Source organism: Labeo rohita, chromosome 12, assembly GCF_022985175.1.
Source record: "Labeo rohita strain BAU-BD-2019 chromosome 12, IGBB_LRoh.1.0, whole genome shotgun sequence".
In the NCBI taxonomy this organism is placed as follows: Eukaryota; Metazoa; Chordata; class Actinopteri; order Cypriniformes; family Cyprinidae; genus Labeo; species Labeo rohita.
In genome coordinates, this window is record NC_066880.1 from 22,660,275 (window position 1) to 22,678,161 (window position 17,887).

The window sequence follows — 17,887 nt, forward strand, 5'->3', positions numbered from 1 at the left end:
AAACATAAATGAAAAAAAAAAAAAATTAAAGCTGCAAGCAGCGTTGAAAGGGCCCATACACTCAGGCTCACCACCACCCGGTGGCTTTAGGAAAACAGCAAACGCCGAGCAATATGCATTTAAAGTGGTAAATATAGAAGAAATGTGTAATTTCTATGTGCCAAACTTCCTGGTACCAGGTGGTGGCGTTATGACTATAACTGAATATTGCCATATAGATGTCTCCTGGCCAGCACTTTTATAAAACATATGAAGTTTAGTGCAGATTGAAAATGGCATGTTTGAGTTAGTGCAAAGCATGACACATCCTGTTGCCAACAAGTGGCGCTATGATTATAATGGAATATTGGCCTTTACATCTTCAGGCCAGGACATTTACCAAACATGCAAAGTTTGGTGCAGATCGGACATTGCATGTTTAAGTTAGTGTAAAACAAGTCATTTCCTATTGCCAGCAGGTGGCGCTATGATTATTACAAAATATTGGCCTTTAGATGTGTTTGGGCCAGAATTCCTATCGAATGTGTGAAGTTTGCGGCAGATCAATGATACAATGCCTTCTATTCCCATGGTGAAACTTCGAACTTTAACGAAAACTCAAGATCTTAACAAATTTAACACTGTAAAGGGCTTTAGAGTAGACTGACCAAAAATAATGTTGCTGTCATTATGATGATCAGTTTGTGCTGATTCCAATGTAATCAGACTTTAGCCATTAATATGTTTTTAAGATACTGAAAAAAGCATAAATGTGAGGGCATGTCAAAACTTCTCCAGGGTGCCAAAACACCCTCAGACCCCAGAGGGTTAAATACAACACCTGAAAATGCCAAAAATGGCACAAAACTTTCTGTTGGGTTTCTGACTTCATACCGGGCAACTTTTTGTAGGTATTGGTGTGTTACATATGTCTACCAAATGTATGTGAAACAACGCTTAAGGGGCACTTTGTTGAAATTTTATCGGTGGCATTTTGGAGAAGAAGAATCCGAGCAATTCCAATAGGGTCTTTGCATCAGTGCTCAGGCCCTAATTATAATGAATGTGTTACATGGTGCATAGTTCATTTTTCTAGCTGACTATAAAGTTTATGGTCACCGAATATGCTTTTTTCCTGAGGTAAATGTGACATTACGTGACATTGTTTACATTCTGTTATATTGACGCCTTTGCGTGTTTGAAACACTAAGCGACTACATAAGACAGGATACAGATTTTGGCAACCTATACCCTTTCTTTTAAGCTACATTTACATTTGTGCATTTTTCTTTTAAAATTTTTTTTTTTTTTTGGTACAGTTATGCCTGTCGTTTACTTTACTCCAGCGTTTTTGACCCTTGAAAACAGAGACTTTTAAAAACGCTGCAGACCCTGTTTTAGTTTGAAAACTCCAGGGTTGTGTTTCAGTGTAAACAGACCAAAACGGAGACTTTTGAAAACGACGGCCTGGGGTTGTACCTGCATGAATGGTCATGTGACATGCATTTTCGGTTGTGTAGTGTGGACAGAGATCGTTTCTAAAAAGCAGTGAAAACACCAGTGTAGAGGAGGATTGTTTTCATTTTAAAATGAAAATGGACTAATGTAAACAGGGCCTTTGAATACCTTTGGATGTTTATTCATGTTTTTTTCGTTGTGTAATTGGTATTAAAGCAGAGGAGACAATTATTTCACATGCGTTTCCCTCCATATTAAATATTACCAAAACGGTTATTGTTTGAATATTGTAATAAAATGGATATAATTTGACATCTAAGACTCTGTTTCATGTCAAAAGTAATAAAGCACAAAGCTTATTGTGATTTATTGGATGGGAGATGTGCAACAATATTCCATTTATTAACTGAAAACAGGCTAGACTAATTGGTTCTTGGGATTTAAGAATCAACATTGTTTTGTAAAAATGAGAATCGATTAAAATTGAGAAATCAATATTTTTTTTTTACCCAGCCCTAAGCTCCATAGAGGTTTACCCTATAAAGTAAATGTGCAAAAAACTCCAGCTGTCTTGAAGCAACAGCTTTCAAATAGATTAAATGCAAGTATTCAATGATAATCTGACAACTTTATATATAAATATAAAGCATGAAGTTGTAATGTCAGATTCAGATGGACAAGCCTTGATTACTGCATGCTTTCATCATATGCAGAGTAAACATTCTGACATGTAAGAAAGTAACGTGTTCTAAGAACGACACAAGGAACTTAATGACAGTAGTTAACTATCCTTTTAAGTGGTCTGAAGTTTGACACTTGAGACAGTACGCAACTCTCATTAAGGTTTGAAATGATTGGCCTCTTTAAGAAATGTCAGCATGGCTTGAGCTGCATCAGAGGGTGTTCTCTGGCACAGCAGCTCTGCGCTTATGGTCTTGGCAGCTGGTGCTGTTGATAAAGTGTTCCTGTTGCTGTTGGGGTTGTTAATGAGTCCGGAGGCTGTCTGCTGTAATGAGAAAAGCTAGCACAAAGTGCACGGTTAACCTGTACCCCGCCTGACCACACAGTACCTGGGGGCTTACTGCCAAAACAATCAGGAAAACATGACAAGTGTACTGCTACATTACTGTAAAACTACAGCTAGACAACTGCTTTTATTTTGGAGGCACTTACTTTGCTGAAGACACTATGAGCTGAGAGTCCTTGTACGCAATTAGGTAGCCCTGGTTTTCTGGATTGTGAACGGTTACCTGTATCGATACATATCAAATTAAACATACGTTAAAAAGAGCCACAGTGCAAAAAATAATGCAAAGATAGTCTCTGTTGTTCAATTTATAGGTTAATATCAAGGTTAACGCAGCCTTGTTAATCCCTCAGAGAAATCTACTGCAGTTTACAGCTGACTCACTCTGCCAAGCACAATAACCAACATGCCCTCATAAAAAAAAACTGAATAAGGTCTAAAGGTAAAATATATAGTAAAGGATTAAATAGTTATACATGAGCAGAATCTTACTAACACTTAATAACTACACAACCGTTCAAAAGTTTGGGATCGGTAAGATTTTTTTTAAGTTTTTGCAAGACACCTCTTATGCTCACCAAACTGTATTTATTGAATATCACAGTACATTTAATTACAGTAATAACTATAATATTGTGAGATATCTATTTGAAAAACTATTTTCTATTTTAAATATTTACAAATATAATTTATTCCTCTAAAGGCGAAGCTGTGTTTTCAGCAGCCATTACTCCATTTGGTGCTCATGTCATAAAATACTACTTTTATTTATTTATTATTTATTATTTTTATTATTTATTATTATTGTTTGAATAGAAAGGATTAAAAAAAAAAAAAAAAAAAAAAAAAAACGGATTTATTTTAAATACCAAAGTTACAACCTATATGAAAGCAAATATAATTTTAGAATTGATTATATTAATGCCGAAAATTATATATTTTGATTTACATCATAAATGAAACATTGACATAAATAAAACATTTATTTACTTTAAACATAACACATCCGTAACAATTGATGTTTAAGAATCAAAACACAAAAGCATGGATGAGAATCAGACTTACACTTTCAAGAACACGTAAACATCTCTCAGCACCCCACAATGATGCCACTAGGTTCTCCTTATCATCCTCTCGGCTCAGGTTCTCCACACACTCTTTAACTGTGGGGAAACACAGACATGCACATCAAATCACTCGCAAAAGCATCTTCTTATTAAACGCATGTATGAAATTCATGTACAGTGTCTATAGAAAATCATCATACTCCTTTGAAATAGTTACTTTATTTGTCATACAGCAAATAAAAGAAAACAAACCAATGAAAAAACAACACAACAGTTCTGCAAAATTAAAAAAAAAAAAAAAAAAAAAAAAAAAAAAAACTAGAATAACAGGGTTGGAAAAGTCATCAGTCCCTTGATAAAATACTTTGTAGAGCCACTTTTGGCTTTAATTACAGCCAAAATTACACTCTTTTTGGATATGCCTGAACTAGCTTTGCACACCTTGATTGGGGAATATTTGCCCTTTCTTCCTTGCAGAATTGCTCAGCTTCAGTCAAATTCTATGGTGAGCAGCAATGGACTGCTCTCTTCAAATCCATCCACAGATTTTCGATTGGATTTAAGTTAGGGCTCTGACTTGGCCACTCAAAAATATTCACCTTCTTGCCCCTAAGCCATTTTGTTGTTGTTTTGGCAGTATGTTTAAGGTCATTGTTGTGATTGAAGGTAAATGACCTGCCAATCTTCAGCTGTCTAGCAGAGGGATAGAGGTCTTCCTCAAGAATTTTGGAACTTACTTGGCAGCATCCATTTTCCCTTCAATCCTGACCAATCGCCCAGTCCCAGCTGAAGAGAAACACCCCCACAACATAATGCTGCCACCACCATGCTTCACAGTAGGTATGCAGTATTTTGGCAGGCGTGCTGTGTTTGCTTTCCTCCAAACATAGCATTAAAAACATAAGAACATCAAACATAAGACCAAAAAGATCAATTTTGGTCTTATTAGATCATAGCACCTTTGGCCAGGAAATATCAGACTATTTCCAAATGTGTTTTTGCATAGCGCAAACAAGACTGAGTGAGACACTTTTTCTTTTAGGAAAGTCTTCTTTTGTGCCACCCTGCCATATAGGCCAGCTTTGTGTAAAGCTTGGGAGATAGTTATCACATGCACTGACTGACCAGACCCAGCCATAAAGCTGTAACTCCTTCAAAGTTTGTTTTGGCCTCATGGCAGCTTTTCTTATCAATGTCCTCCTGGCTCTGTCATCCACTTTGGAAGGACGGCCTGATCTAGGCAATGTGCTGGTGGTGCCATATGCTTTCCACTTCTTGATGCTCTGAACAGTACTCCAAGGGATCATTAAACCTTTGAAATTTTTTTGTAGCCTTCTCCTAACTTGTGCCTTTCTACAACTTCATTGCAGAAGTCTTTTGAAAGCACTTTCCCAAACATGGTGAATTCTTTGCCGTACCATGCACTACTAACAGTGGAATCTTCAAGAAACGGCTTGTTGTATTCTGAAGTAACCAACACCGCTACTATTGATGTCAGGTGGGGCAATTAGCCTGGTCTTCTGGTAATCTGGAAGTTGATTGCTTGCACCTGAGCAAGTTTATAATGGTATACTCTAAGGGGCTGATCACTTTACCAAACCAGGTATTTCACTGATTAATTTGTAACAATCTTCCAGAATTTTTTCAAAAGATATTCTTACTTTAATGATGAGGGTTATACTGTGTACATGCAGCTCAAAAAAGTTAGACTTAATTGATTTTATTCTGTTGACTTCTAATGACTTCAGCAGATACTCAGTAAAGCAACAGACCTTTATCTACAATGTGGTCCAGACCTCCCAGAAGCCGGAGTTCTTCTTTAAACCAATCCCCCGCTCTTTTCGACGTCAAGGACAACAATGTCTCCATGGCTAAATGTCCCGTCTGTTGAGAAAAAGACAATGCACAATCAAAAAGACACATTCAGCTATAATGACTCCATTATGCAAATGTAATAGTTCTATTTGCTAAACAGAACATTAAAACAGATGTAAATATAGGGGTGCGAAATGCAAAGAACACAAATTGATAAAAAGCTCTTGATGGCTAAAGCAAAAACATGAAAACAAGTAAATATTATAATAGTTTAGCAAAGAGTGTTCTGAATGAATTTAAGGATGAACTCAGAGACAAGCTGTTGGAAGAGGGTTTTATCATGCTGTGCTAACAGTCAAAGTGGGCGTTCACACAGGATACATTGTGTTCAGTCTGTGTATTTTTAATTGCTGGTCTATGTGCACATGCTCCAGTGCGTCATGTCATGTCAGCATTTTTAGAACTATTTAAAAACAGTGTGTTAAGTAGCAACAGCTGAAGTTTTCAAATCCTTGAATTCTGTTTCATTCTGATGTGCTCCGCCCAGCTGTTTTTGAACTTGTCCTGTGAGAACAGCTTACAAAACCTACACAGTCAGCAGCATGCTAAACCCTCTGAGAAACAGTCTGTAAATTCACCATTATTAAAACGGAAACTTTTTTTTGTAACTTTTACCATGTTCAACAACAAATTCCATTTTAAATTCAAATGAGCTGTGAATCAGTTAGGGCTGTACAATAATAGATTTAAAAAAAAAAAGTTAATTTGTCGATTACTTGGCTCAAAAAACAATTACTGTCATTTTTTTAATTTCATCAGAATTATTGCACATTCACTTAAGCACAAATCAAGAGAACGACAAATTGCACTGTTTGCTTTGCAGTAACAAAAACAATAAAAAAAAAAAAAGAAAAGAGATAAAACAGGCCATATTACACTTATTTAAATAAAATATTTCAATAGATGTCACTAAATTCTAAGTGACTTGTTTGCTGTTTTTTTATTTTATTTTAATTTTATTTTTCCAGCTTTTTCTGTAATGTTTAGAGTGTATGTGCATGGTTGCCAGGTTGGGAAGATTAAGCAAAAAACTGAGCAGAAAAAATATCTGTTTAAGAGAAAAGCTCTGATTGGGGGATTTTAACATCTGGCAACCATAAAACCATGAAAGCTTGTGGAGGCTTGTTACCAATGTAAGATGATACAACTGCCAAATTAAAAAAAATAACAACAACAACAACAACTACTATATTACAATAAACAACCAGTGGGTAAATATAGCAGACAACTATTTTTTTTATAAATTGAGAGAAACAGAAATCTTGATAATGATTAAAATACAAACTTTTGTCCACTCCTAAAATCATTTAATAAACAAATCAGTTGATCGGGTTAAAAAAAACAGCACTGTGAACCAAATCGACTGATTCACCGATAGACACCAAACAGATTCAGTAACAGATCTGTTGAGTGTTTCAGACGTCAAGATTTTCTGTGAATAAACACATTTGTCGGTTCTTCACACAAAGTTATTGTAACGCTTCAAAAGACACAACAAATCACAACTCCAGTCCTAATTCTCTATAGTTAGCAAAAACAACATCTATAAAAAAGACTAAATATATTGTAATTTTGGGATTAATATTCTTTAACATAGACTAGTTTTTGAAACAACAATCTGACTGATACATTTTTGAAAACATCCTTAGAATGTACGATACAAGACAAAGTGTATCCACTAGGGAGCAGAAACTGAACCTTTTCTAAAAACCCTGAATGAACACAATCCCTCATCCACATGGTCTAAAACAAGCAGAATAATAAAAAAAAAGTGCAAATACTTCACAGGAAAGTTTGAAGATGTAAACAAACCCACTGCACTGCAGCAAAAAAACACAAGCCAACAAACAAGCACAACTGATCTCAAGCTTACCGTGATATTCTCCAAGTCAAGATGCTTATTGTGGACGGTTTCGCAGAGTTTGCGAATCTTTTCTTTGACTTTGTTCATCTCTTTTGTCGTTAGCTGATCAGCAATGGATTTGTCCTGTTCTAATTCCAGTAAACGAATCATTAGATCCAGACTGGCCCGATCCAGGTCCATGTTCAAACGGTCTCGGCTAAGGATGTACATCAGTGAGGCTGTACATAGAGCTAGATTCTGAGAAACGGGCAAGGACGGGAAAGCAGAATCAATTAGACATAAGACATCAGGCACTGAAGGTTTTAGAAAAGTGCAAACATATTTTGACTTACTGGATGTTGAGGTGCATCATTGAGAGTTTTAAAGACCTGAGCCACTTTCCCACGAGCCCTCAGGTGCATCCTGAAACTGGGCATGGCGCACCGTGTGGCCAAACTAATAACACTGCACACAAATGCAAAGGATTGTAATGAGCAAAAAGTGGGTCATAGCTTAAATATTGAGGAATGGACAGAATATAGACTGATGGAATGTTTTCTGCACCTAAGGCAGCGCGTGTTAAGGGGTTGACCAGTCTTCAGACCAGTGGCAAGATACTCAAAGTCATCTGTGAACTCCTGATTCTCGCCAAACTCCACCACATCATTGAAGTGCTTCACGTGCTGGACAACGGTGTACAACTGTTGAGAAAGCAAAAGCAAGTGTTAAATCTCATTTCAGAAATATTCTTTGACAGGGCTACAGACGTCGACCAAATGGTCGAATTTTGCGACCATTTTATGCTGGTACGACTAAGTTCGGTTTAACGTGAAGACATTGTGGCAGGAATACATTACTACCCTGATAGCACACATACATCTCAGAGACGTCTATCTGACGTCTGCATTTACATCTGCAAGACGTATTTTTAGATTGTTTGCTCCTCTGCAATATGTCTGTAGGATGTTTCCTATCAGATGTCAAATAGATGTATATTAGATGTCTTTAAGATGTTTATGATTTAGAACGTATATAAAACTACCATCTTACAGACGTCTGTCAGATGTTTGTACACAGCAGATGCTTTCCAGATCAAGAGATCTTTAAAAGACATCTTGCAGACGTACGTGTGCTATCTGGGTATTGTTCAGCTGCTACTACTACTACTACTACTACTACTACTACTACTACTACTACTACTATTCAAATTATTAAAACCTTATTTTTAAGAAATAATCATATTTCTTCAATGTTTTAATTGTAATAGTAAATCCCCTTTTATTTGCCAAAAAATAAAATTTGATTAATTTTCATTAATTAAAAGATGACTTAAATTAATGCTTTATGGCTACATTTTATAACTAGAAAAATGCAAATACACAGCACAGATTTTCTGAGAAAAATAAACAATTCACAAGGCTATTGTAAGAATAAATCAAACTTATTTTTATGCATTCAAATAATTAGACATGCTAGTACACAGAATTTGGTATCAATAAAACAAGGTTGGTATAAATAATTTTCATAGGGCCCTAAACATGTAATTTTTATTAAACTTTTAATAAACTAATGTTAAATTGTTTAAGTTTCATGATTTTAATTAATTAGACATGCTTATTGATTAATACAATTTAACTTAACCATTAAAAAAAAAAAAAAAAAAACAGAAAAATATAAATGAAAAAAAAAAACGGAATTCGGAAAAAAATAAAACAGAATTCGGGAAAAAAATAAAACAGAATTCGGGAAAAAATAAAACGGATTTCATAGGGCCTTACAAAATACACACGTGTGAAATAAAATAACAAAAAACGCATCAAATCACCATTATAACAAGTGGATGGCAGCAGAGGAGCATTTATTGGCTTATTAGTCATTTATTTATACTTTTTGCTTTATATTTTGAAACTATAAAATCACTATTATAAAATACCAAAAAACCACACACAAAAGTAGAATGTACAAATTTTCTATTAAAAAAAAATAGATAAATCTGCTCCTGGTGCCACCATCTGTAGAACTTGGTGGCGCTGGTGCCACTGCTCTTAAATATTAGTCCGGAGCCCTGTTTCATGAAAGGTTTGGCGTTCTTGGAGTATATGGATATATAAATCCAAAGACTACTCATTGACTCAAACATCTGTACTGTCGTTAACACAGGTCAAAGATTGACACGGAAGAGAAGAAATTGTTCAATAATTTGTTAATTTGTTTTCTTAGCGCACAAAAAGTTATCATAGCTTCATTCGGATTTCATCAAAAATCTTAATTTGAGTTTTGAAGATGAACAAAGGTCTTACGGGATTGGAACAACATGAGGGTGAGTAATGACGGAATTGTCATTTTTGGGTGAACTATCACTTTAACTCATTAAATTTAATAGGTAAAACAGTTCCAACAGTTTTTGTAATGACACTGAAACTGGTACTGAGAAGTGTAGAATTGTATTGGTATTGGTGCACACTACAACAATAGCTACTCTAATTACTGTCATATTAAAAATACTAATTATTTAAAAATCAGCAGTCTGGAGCAGATCAAGTTTCGTTCCACATGGTGCACACAACTCTCACAAGGCCAGCAAAGTATTGCACGTAATGCTTCATTATTCGCTCATAATGTAGGCACCACAAGCTAATATAAAGACCAAAAAACAGAGTTATAATAAATATGAGGGTGGTCCGGAAACAATCCGAACAGCTTCCAGCTTGTAACTTAGATGAATTCAGTGGGAGTAAGAGGTGAGGGTTGTAACGTAGGTGGGCCTGAACAACTGTTTAAAACCCACAATCAGAATTACCCCACAGAACATCAGTGATTTCTGGACCCCATCAATGGGTCTTTTTTATATTACTATAACAGCCCCAATGATCATGCCAGGTTTTCAATATGCTGCCACTGAGACTTTCAAATTCAAAATTCATTGAAAAACAGCTGCACTACTTTGTATGCATATTAAGATAGAGCTTTATGCCTTTATCATTGGTTCCATGCCACTGACTTTTAAAAATTAATTGGCTCCTGCTCTGCCCTTCAGTATAAAGTTGCCAAATATTCAAATGTCTAGTGCATTACAAATCTCTTAACTCAGCAGTCTCCTTATTTCATAAGTGAGTGTAAAAAAATAAATAAATAAATAAAATCTGGAAAACAACGTTTTATTTTCCCCCAAGTAATGATAACTAAATGTCACTTGTTGAATTATAGTGAATAGCATGCATACTACATCCAAAATGTTTAATACTGCATTGCGTTGCATGCCATTTTAAAAAAACATGAATGATTTGACGCTATGCACTCACCTCCTTGTGTTCTTTCCTACATTTAAGTGCAGTGACCATGTCCTGGTAAGGTTCTGTGGGGATAGTGACGGACTTGGTGACTTTGGGAGGAGGAGCTGGAGCTTTGAACACCCCGTCGTCCTTGTGCGAGTTCGACTCTTTACTGCCTCCCGATGAAGCGGCCTGTGAAGAACGACGACTCAGAATTATAGCATAACAACATGTTTAGAAGCACTGCAGAGCTGATTCACATACACCCTAAGCTGCCAACAACCGACTCACTGCTGGTTATGCAACATGACAACTAAAGATAGTGCTACAGAACATTATGGATTGCTCATGCAGCAACTACTAAAAGCGAAATTCACGACCAGCAGTGACACTGCTAAATAAAACACTCCTAAGATGGCCAAGCGCCACATTCTTCAATGAATAATGCAATGTTTTGAAAACTCTAATATCTGTGGCCTTGTTTATAGGAACAGCAGAAATGGAGGCGCTGCGCTAATGAGAATGCTTACAAACGGTTCAAGTGAAGTGTAAGCAAATTTGTCAGCGTGCATAATATTACAGAGGGCTTCACTGGCGGCAACAGATGCAGGCTGGCTAAGTTGTATGGGATTGATTGTGTTTGGATGGCACATGTAGAGAGCGAGGGAGAGGTTGCTAGTTGAAAGAGAAGTGCATAATGGGGCCGTGCTTGCACAAAAAAACCGAATCAAAATACAGTCTATTTACCTCAATACACATTCCTGGTTTAACGGTGAAGGATTTATCATTTAATATTAACATTAACAAAAAATGTTCATTTTGGAATCTTACATTAAAATGTAATAATTTGCTTCACACCTATGCTGCCCAGACTACTAGTTAATGCTAACCAAGTGTTGAATCAGTAATGGAAGAAACAAAGCTTTTTCAAACTCTTAATCAACCAAGCCAAGCTATCAACATTATTTGTTGTTTGAAGTTTGAAGTTTGTCCTATGGTGTGACATCACAAAAATTTACTGCAATACTCAACAGTTTGTTTATATTTCAACTGATATTCTGAGATAAAAACAAACCTGTGTTTCTTCTGTGTCACACCATGACATTACGTCACACTAAAGGACAGAAATAGTAGTTCAAGTATTTCTATTTAATTTTGAACATGTCAAAGGAGAAAGAACGTTTAATTTTGAATCAAACAAACAAAACATTATCAACAAAATTCAGTTTCTTAGTCAATCAGTATGTAACATTATTGCATTTAAAAACACTGAAAATGATGATGATGATGATAATAATAATAATAATAATAATAATAAATATAGCTGCAAGCAGCAATTGCGGGGCCAAGCACAACAGAGGCAGAATGAGGAGCTTAGCATGGCAAGGAGCAACAGACCGACTCTCACAATGAGTAACTAAAGTCATTTTAGGATGATATCAGTTGAAATGGCTGAAAAATCATAAATACAACCAATAATATAATTGAATGGCTTATCACTTTTGACCAATAGGTGGTGCTGTTTTCAAATTGATGTGATGCGTTCTGTGTGAGGTGACAATGACACACAAACAAATTTTGGTGTCATTATGCCAAAGCTTTACAGAGATACAGCCTCAGAATCATCTTGGCATCAAGCCTAAAATCTGTAGTGGCGCTGTACGAAAATGGTTTTGTCTATCGACACGAAATCCATAACTTTTAGTAAGCACAGTCTGAAGATGATTTGAATCAAATTTGGTGAAAATCAGACCAACGGTCTAGGAGGAGTTTGAAAAAGTATGTTTTGTACATTAATCAAAATGGCGGAAAAGAAAGTTCAGCGAAGTGTGGTATAATTGGTATCTATTTTGTCAGCATGACCCAAGGAATATTTTGAGACCAGTTTTAATACAGTAGGCTAATGCAATCACAAGTTATTAGCATTTTTGAAAATTTCATTATTAATGTTTAATGAATGGTGTATTACTTCTGACCAGCAGGTGGCGCTGTTACCGAATTGCTGTGGCGTGGTCAGGGTGTGGTGACAATAGCACATATAAAATTTGGTGTCAATATGTCAAGGCTTTGCAGAGATACAGCCTCAGATGTAGTTTGGCATCTTTCCAGCAAATTCGTTGATGCGCTAAACGAAAACCGTTTCGTGTATCGACACGAAATTCATATCTTTCTGCCCGCATAGTCTGAAGATGATCTGAGTCAAATTTGGTGAAGATCGGACTAACGGTCTAGGAGGAGTTCGAAAAAGTAGGTTTTGTACATTAATCAAAATGGCGGAAAAGAAAGCTAAGCGAAGTGTGGTATAATTGATATGTATGTTGTCGGCATGTCACAAGGAATATTTTGAGACCAGTTTTATTACTATAGGCTAATGCAAACAGAAATTATTAGCATTTTTGGAAATTTCATTGTTAATGTTTAATGAATGTATTACTTCTGACCAATAGGTGGCACTGTTACCAAATTGATGTGGCGTGGTCAGTGTGATGTGACAATGGCACATATAAAATTTGGTGTCAATATTTCAAAGATTTGCAGAGATACAGCCTCAGAAGTAGCTTGGCATCTTTCCAGCAAATTCGTTGATGTGCTTAACGAAAACCGTTTCGTATATCGACACGAAATCCATAACTTTTTGTCAGCAAGGTCTGAAGATGATCTGAGTCAAATTTGGTGAAAATCGGACTAACGGTCTAGGAGGAGTTCGAAAAAGTAGGTTTTCAATATTAATTAAAATGGCGGACAGGATGTTTGGCCAATATTGGAATAATGGGTATCAATGTTTTTGGCTTGACCCAAGGAATCTATTGAGATCACTTTCATTACAACAGGCTAATGTAAGCTGAAGTTATTAGCATTTTTGTAAATTTCTTTATAACTTTTGACCACAAGGTGGCGCTGGCCCAAAAATTTTTATGTACATTCAGGGCATGGTGCCGAACATTTTTGTAATTAATGTCGAAACGATACGCTAATCTGTTCTCAAGATACAGCATTTTAAAGCTAAATTCAAAATGGCCGACACCCAAAATGGCTGACATGGGAAAATTGGATATGGTTCGACTCGGTATGACACACTGAATCTAAAGAGACCAGTTTTGTGATTTTTGGACAAATCATTCAGACGTTATAAAGAAAAATAGCCATTTTTCGTATCTCCTGACCACTAGGGGGCACTGGACCGAAACACTGCAGTCAGCCTCAGGTCATGCTTGTTATAACACACACCAAGTTTGGTGTCAATATGCCAAACTGTTACGGAGATATAGCCTCACATTGATTTTTGCTAGCTTTTCGTAGAATTCTTTCGCGTGTTATTCGTGAACGGCTGGACGAATCGACTTGAATTCCATAACTTTTTGCCAGCGTGGTCTGAAGATGATCTGGATCAATTTCTGTGATAATCGGTGCAACGGCCTAGGACGAGTTCGAAAAAGTAGGTTTTACGAACAATTGAGAATAGCGAAAAAACTAAACCATACGATTTTTGAATTTTGGTGTCCATTCGACTCGGCATAAGCCAAGGAATCAGAGGAAAAAAGAATTTTTGTTGTGTGGCTTACGGTTCAAACGTTATTAGCATAAATCTTTTGAAAGTTTGGACAAGTGGTGGCGCTAGAGAGTTTGAGTTAGAGACTCCAAACTTGCTATGGTTAATGTTGGGACTGTCCTCTATCAGTGTGCAAAATTATACAACTTTCCCGCAAGCGGTTCTATGGGCTGCCATAGACTTGCGGCGGAAGAAGAAGAATACGCTAACGGATACAATAGGTGCCACCGCACCTTCGGTGCTTGGCCCCTAATAATAATAATAATAATAATGAGGCTAAACAAGACCCATTTAATTATTTAAAAACCTTTCTTAAAGAGACCTCGTCCTCTGGTGTGACGTCTTTTGTACTGTGTTGTGACAGTGCAGGCGTCACACCGAAGGACTTTTTAGCCTTTTGCGTCTGTTAATAACCTTGCTATTCTGAGCTAAGCGGTAAGCAAGACACATTTGCATATTTTTCCATAATTACGTAGTTTAAAATACAGTTTTTAATTAAAAATAAAATTTCATTTTTTCATTTCATAACATAACATAAAACATTTCATTTCATAACAACAAAAACATAACATTTTTGTAGTGATTCCAAAAAAAGAACATGATCATGAATGGGGTCCTTCAACTAATTAAAATTTTCTTTGGAATTGGACGATTTAAAATCAGGATATGGTGTCAAACCATTGTCAATCAGAGACAAAATGTATCAAGTTCCTACGCTTTCAGAAATACATGGATGAAAAAAAGATTGCTATTTACTAAAATAGACACTCGTACAATTGTGGCAGAGGTATTTATTAACATTTAATTTATAAAAGTTCTAAGTTATTAAACCATGCTTGAGACAGTCACACCATAGGACAATTTTGACTTTTGGCTCAAAAATGTAAAAACAAACAAACAAAAGAAATATCAAATAACACTGCAGATTTTATAACAACATGGTCCATGAAAGACATAAATGTTTAATTATTTACTGCATTTTAAATAACGACAATATTAATTATATTCATTTTTATCTTGTGGGACAGTGAAAATGCCATGTGTCTGTCTGTCTGTCTGTCTGTCTGTCTGTCTGTCTGTCTGTCTGTCTGTCTGTCTGTCTGTCTGTCTGTCTGTCTGTCTGTCTGTCTGTCTGTCTGTCTGTCTGTCTGTCTGTCTGTCTGTCTGTCTGTCTGTCTGTCTGTCAGTCAGTCAGTCAGTCAGTCAGTCAGTCAGTCAGTCAGTAGGTCAGTCACCCACTCACCCACTCACTCACCTTTTTTTCGCAAAGGTTTTGAAGCTTTATAAAGTAGTGTTTTGAAAGTACCCATCAATTAACCAGGATGTGCAGTTTCCAAAAGCATCGTTAGCCAACTCTGGTAGCAAGTTTGGTACTAACTCTATTGGTAACAATGGAACTTGCGACCACAGTTGCTTCTGTGAAATGCACCCCTGAATTATTTAGTCACTGCTGTAGGCTACTATTGTAGATAATGCAGTATTCAGCAACATGACACACTTGCCAACGTAGCAATTTATTGCTGGTTAGCGTTAATTTAATAAAGGTAATGGGAAAGCAAGTAACAACTCACACTAGGTAGAGGCTTAAATAAATAAAATTTATCCTCTCCACAATCTACTGCAAATCTCATCCAATAAATTCCTAATGGACAAAATCTCTCCCTTCATGTTACAACTAGAAAAACATCCTGTTAAAATGAATGTTTTTCATATTGACTTCAACAGTTGAGTTCTGGTGCTAAGCTTTCACTGTTCAATGTCTCACACACTGGGGAGACACCAGAGCAAAAATGTGTGGAGTAGCATCAAAGAGGTAGGAGTTTTTACACAAAGGTGACTATAAATATTGTGGTGATAGAATGAGAAGTGTTTATGGTGAAGTGGTTTTTAAAGTGGGTTATAACTGTGTAGGAGAGTGTAGTGTTTGGTGGAACATCCTGTGCTTGGTGTTTGTACTTACTGGAGGAGCCTGAGATCGTGATGGAGGCATGGGCAGCAGTTCTTCTGGCTCTGGCTGGTTCCAGTGTCTTGCATTATACACAGCTTTAGTAGGCGACTGCAAAAAGAACAGACAAACACTGTTACACAGAGGGCATTTTAATACAAGAGCTTCACGTGCAGACCTGAGTTCATTGAACATAACGAGCTCATTTGGGTTCATCGGGTTGACGTGACTTGCATCAAGAACAAAAAAAAAAATCAATTAAGACTAAACAGAAGTACCAGTTTACCATATGTCAGTTTAAAAAAAAAAAAAAAAAAACAATTTTGCACATTTATCAGTGGTCCTCAACCAGGGAGCTTGGGGCATAAGGGGTTCTCAAGATGATACATTTTTAATTAGTAAAATACATTTTTAATTAGTAAAAAGTAAAGGAAAAAACTTATTTTAAAAGCCTAATTTCTAGACCCAGAACAGCATGTAAACTTTAAAACACCAAAGGCATTTTTATAATGAATATATATTTTTCTAGTTATGCCAAGTTCTAAGTTCTAAAATATTTTATTGAGACTAAAACATTTTGAAATTTCCTAATACTTAACCCTTTAAATTAAAGGAGGGTAGAGGGGGTTTGAATATTGCTGTGAACAATGGGTTGCCATGGAGTCAAAAAGGCTGAGAACCATCGATATAAACAATATAAATTCAAATAACATTGTGAAACTACGCAACACAAAGTAAAATACATATTTTCCATTTTATTCCAAGCTTTTGTCCTAACCTGAGTTTGTATTTTGAATTTGTATGAATCTGGTAATGAATTTCAGAATAAATGAATGAATGAATTTCAGAATTTCAGAATGAATTTCAGAATGAAATGAATGCCCATCCACAAACCGTCAGATTGGCTATGAATTACAATTTATTCATTACATGACAGAGCAAAACAGGACTGTAAAGTTGGGATTTGAACTCGGTCGCTAAAAACAAACATGTTGCAGGGCATTAGTTCCGATATCTTTGTAACTCGGAATGCACAATATTGGATTTTGTTGATATCCAATATGCCGATATTTTTCTCCTCATTTTGGCCTATAGCCAATGCCGACACCGATACATTTCCTTTTGTTTGGAAACAACACCACATCTCCCCTGTGTGGAAATTATAGGCATATTATTTTTAATTTTGGTTAATTTTTAACAATAACTTATTTGTTAGAATTAAATAAAATTAAATAAATTGAAGCTTTGAAAATAACTATGATAAACTCAGGGTTTCTGCAGATTTTATGAGGGTAAATTTAAGCCTTTAAGACCAACTAAAGAAAATTTAAGGAAGAGGGGGGGAAGGAAAAAAAACGAAAGAAAAAAATATATAGCAATGTTCTCTAACTATAGTTAAAGTTTTACTTCAAAATTTACTCAAATTCAGCGTCTAGCAATTGTTTAGCAATTAAATTAATTTATTTCCAAATAAATATGAAACTTCAACTATTAGATAAATGGCAGAAGTCAACACCCTTTTCGAAATCCCAAATAATTTTAAAACAGACACTTTTGCATTTAATTTTGAAACTCTTCCGCCATGGTCTTGTCTTTCTTACCTCTCTCTTCTTGTCAGTCAGCTCGACTCACTCTCTTCAGATGATAAATGAAATCTGATCTGTGAGGCAACTGTGGTTCGGCACACTGCTTTGAGTAGCTGCGTTCAGTTTTAATTGTATTGTCTGTTCTCTAACTGAACTAAATGATTTTTATTACTATAAAAAAATCTAAACGACAAGTTGTTCTTCAGGTGACTGACAGACGAAGCAGCACATACCGTCATCTACCGCGTATTGTTTAATGAATATTAAGCGACCTAAGCCACGTAG

The 17,887-nt window shown here is 35.9% G+C and overlaps 1 protein-coding gene across 1 annotated transcript in view; it reads right to left on the bottom strand.

The window, feature by feature from the left end:
* waplb (WAPL cohesin release factor b) overlaps positions 1 to 17,887 on the bottom strand; it is a 73,693-nt gene that overhangs the window by 30,428 nt on the left and 25,378 nt on the right. The window contains exons 6-13 of the mRNA XM_051124051.1: positions 16,032 to 16,127; positions 10,552 to 10,713; positions 7,814 to 7,950; positions 7,603 to 7,714; positions 7,280 to 7,507; positions 5,304 to 5,415; positions 3,530 to 3,627; positions 2,611 to 2,687 (exon numbers count right to left, since the gene is read on the bottom strand). Of these exons, the coding sequence (XP_050980008.1) occupies positions 2,611 to 2,687; positions 3,530 to 3,627; positions 5,304 to 5,415; positions 7,280 to 7,507; positions 7,603 to 7,714; positions 7,814 to 7,950; positions 10,552 to 10,713; positions 16,032 to 16,127 (1,022 nt within the window). The remainder of the gene's footprint in view (positions 1 to 2,610; positions 2,688 to 3,529; positions 3,628 to 5,303; positions 5,416 to 7,279; positions 7,508 to 7,602; positions 7,715 to 7,813; positions 7,951 to 10,551; positions 10,714 to 16,031; positions 16,128 to 17,887) is intronic.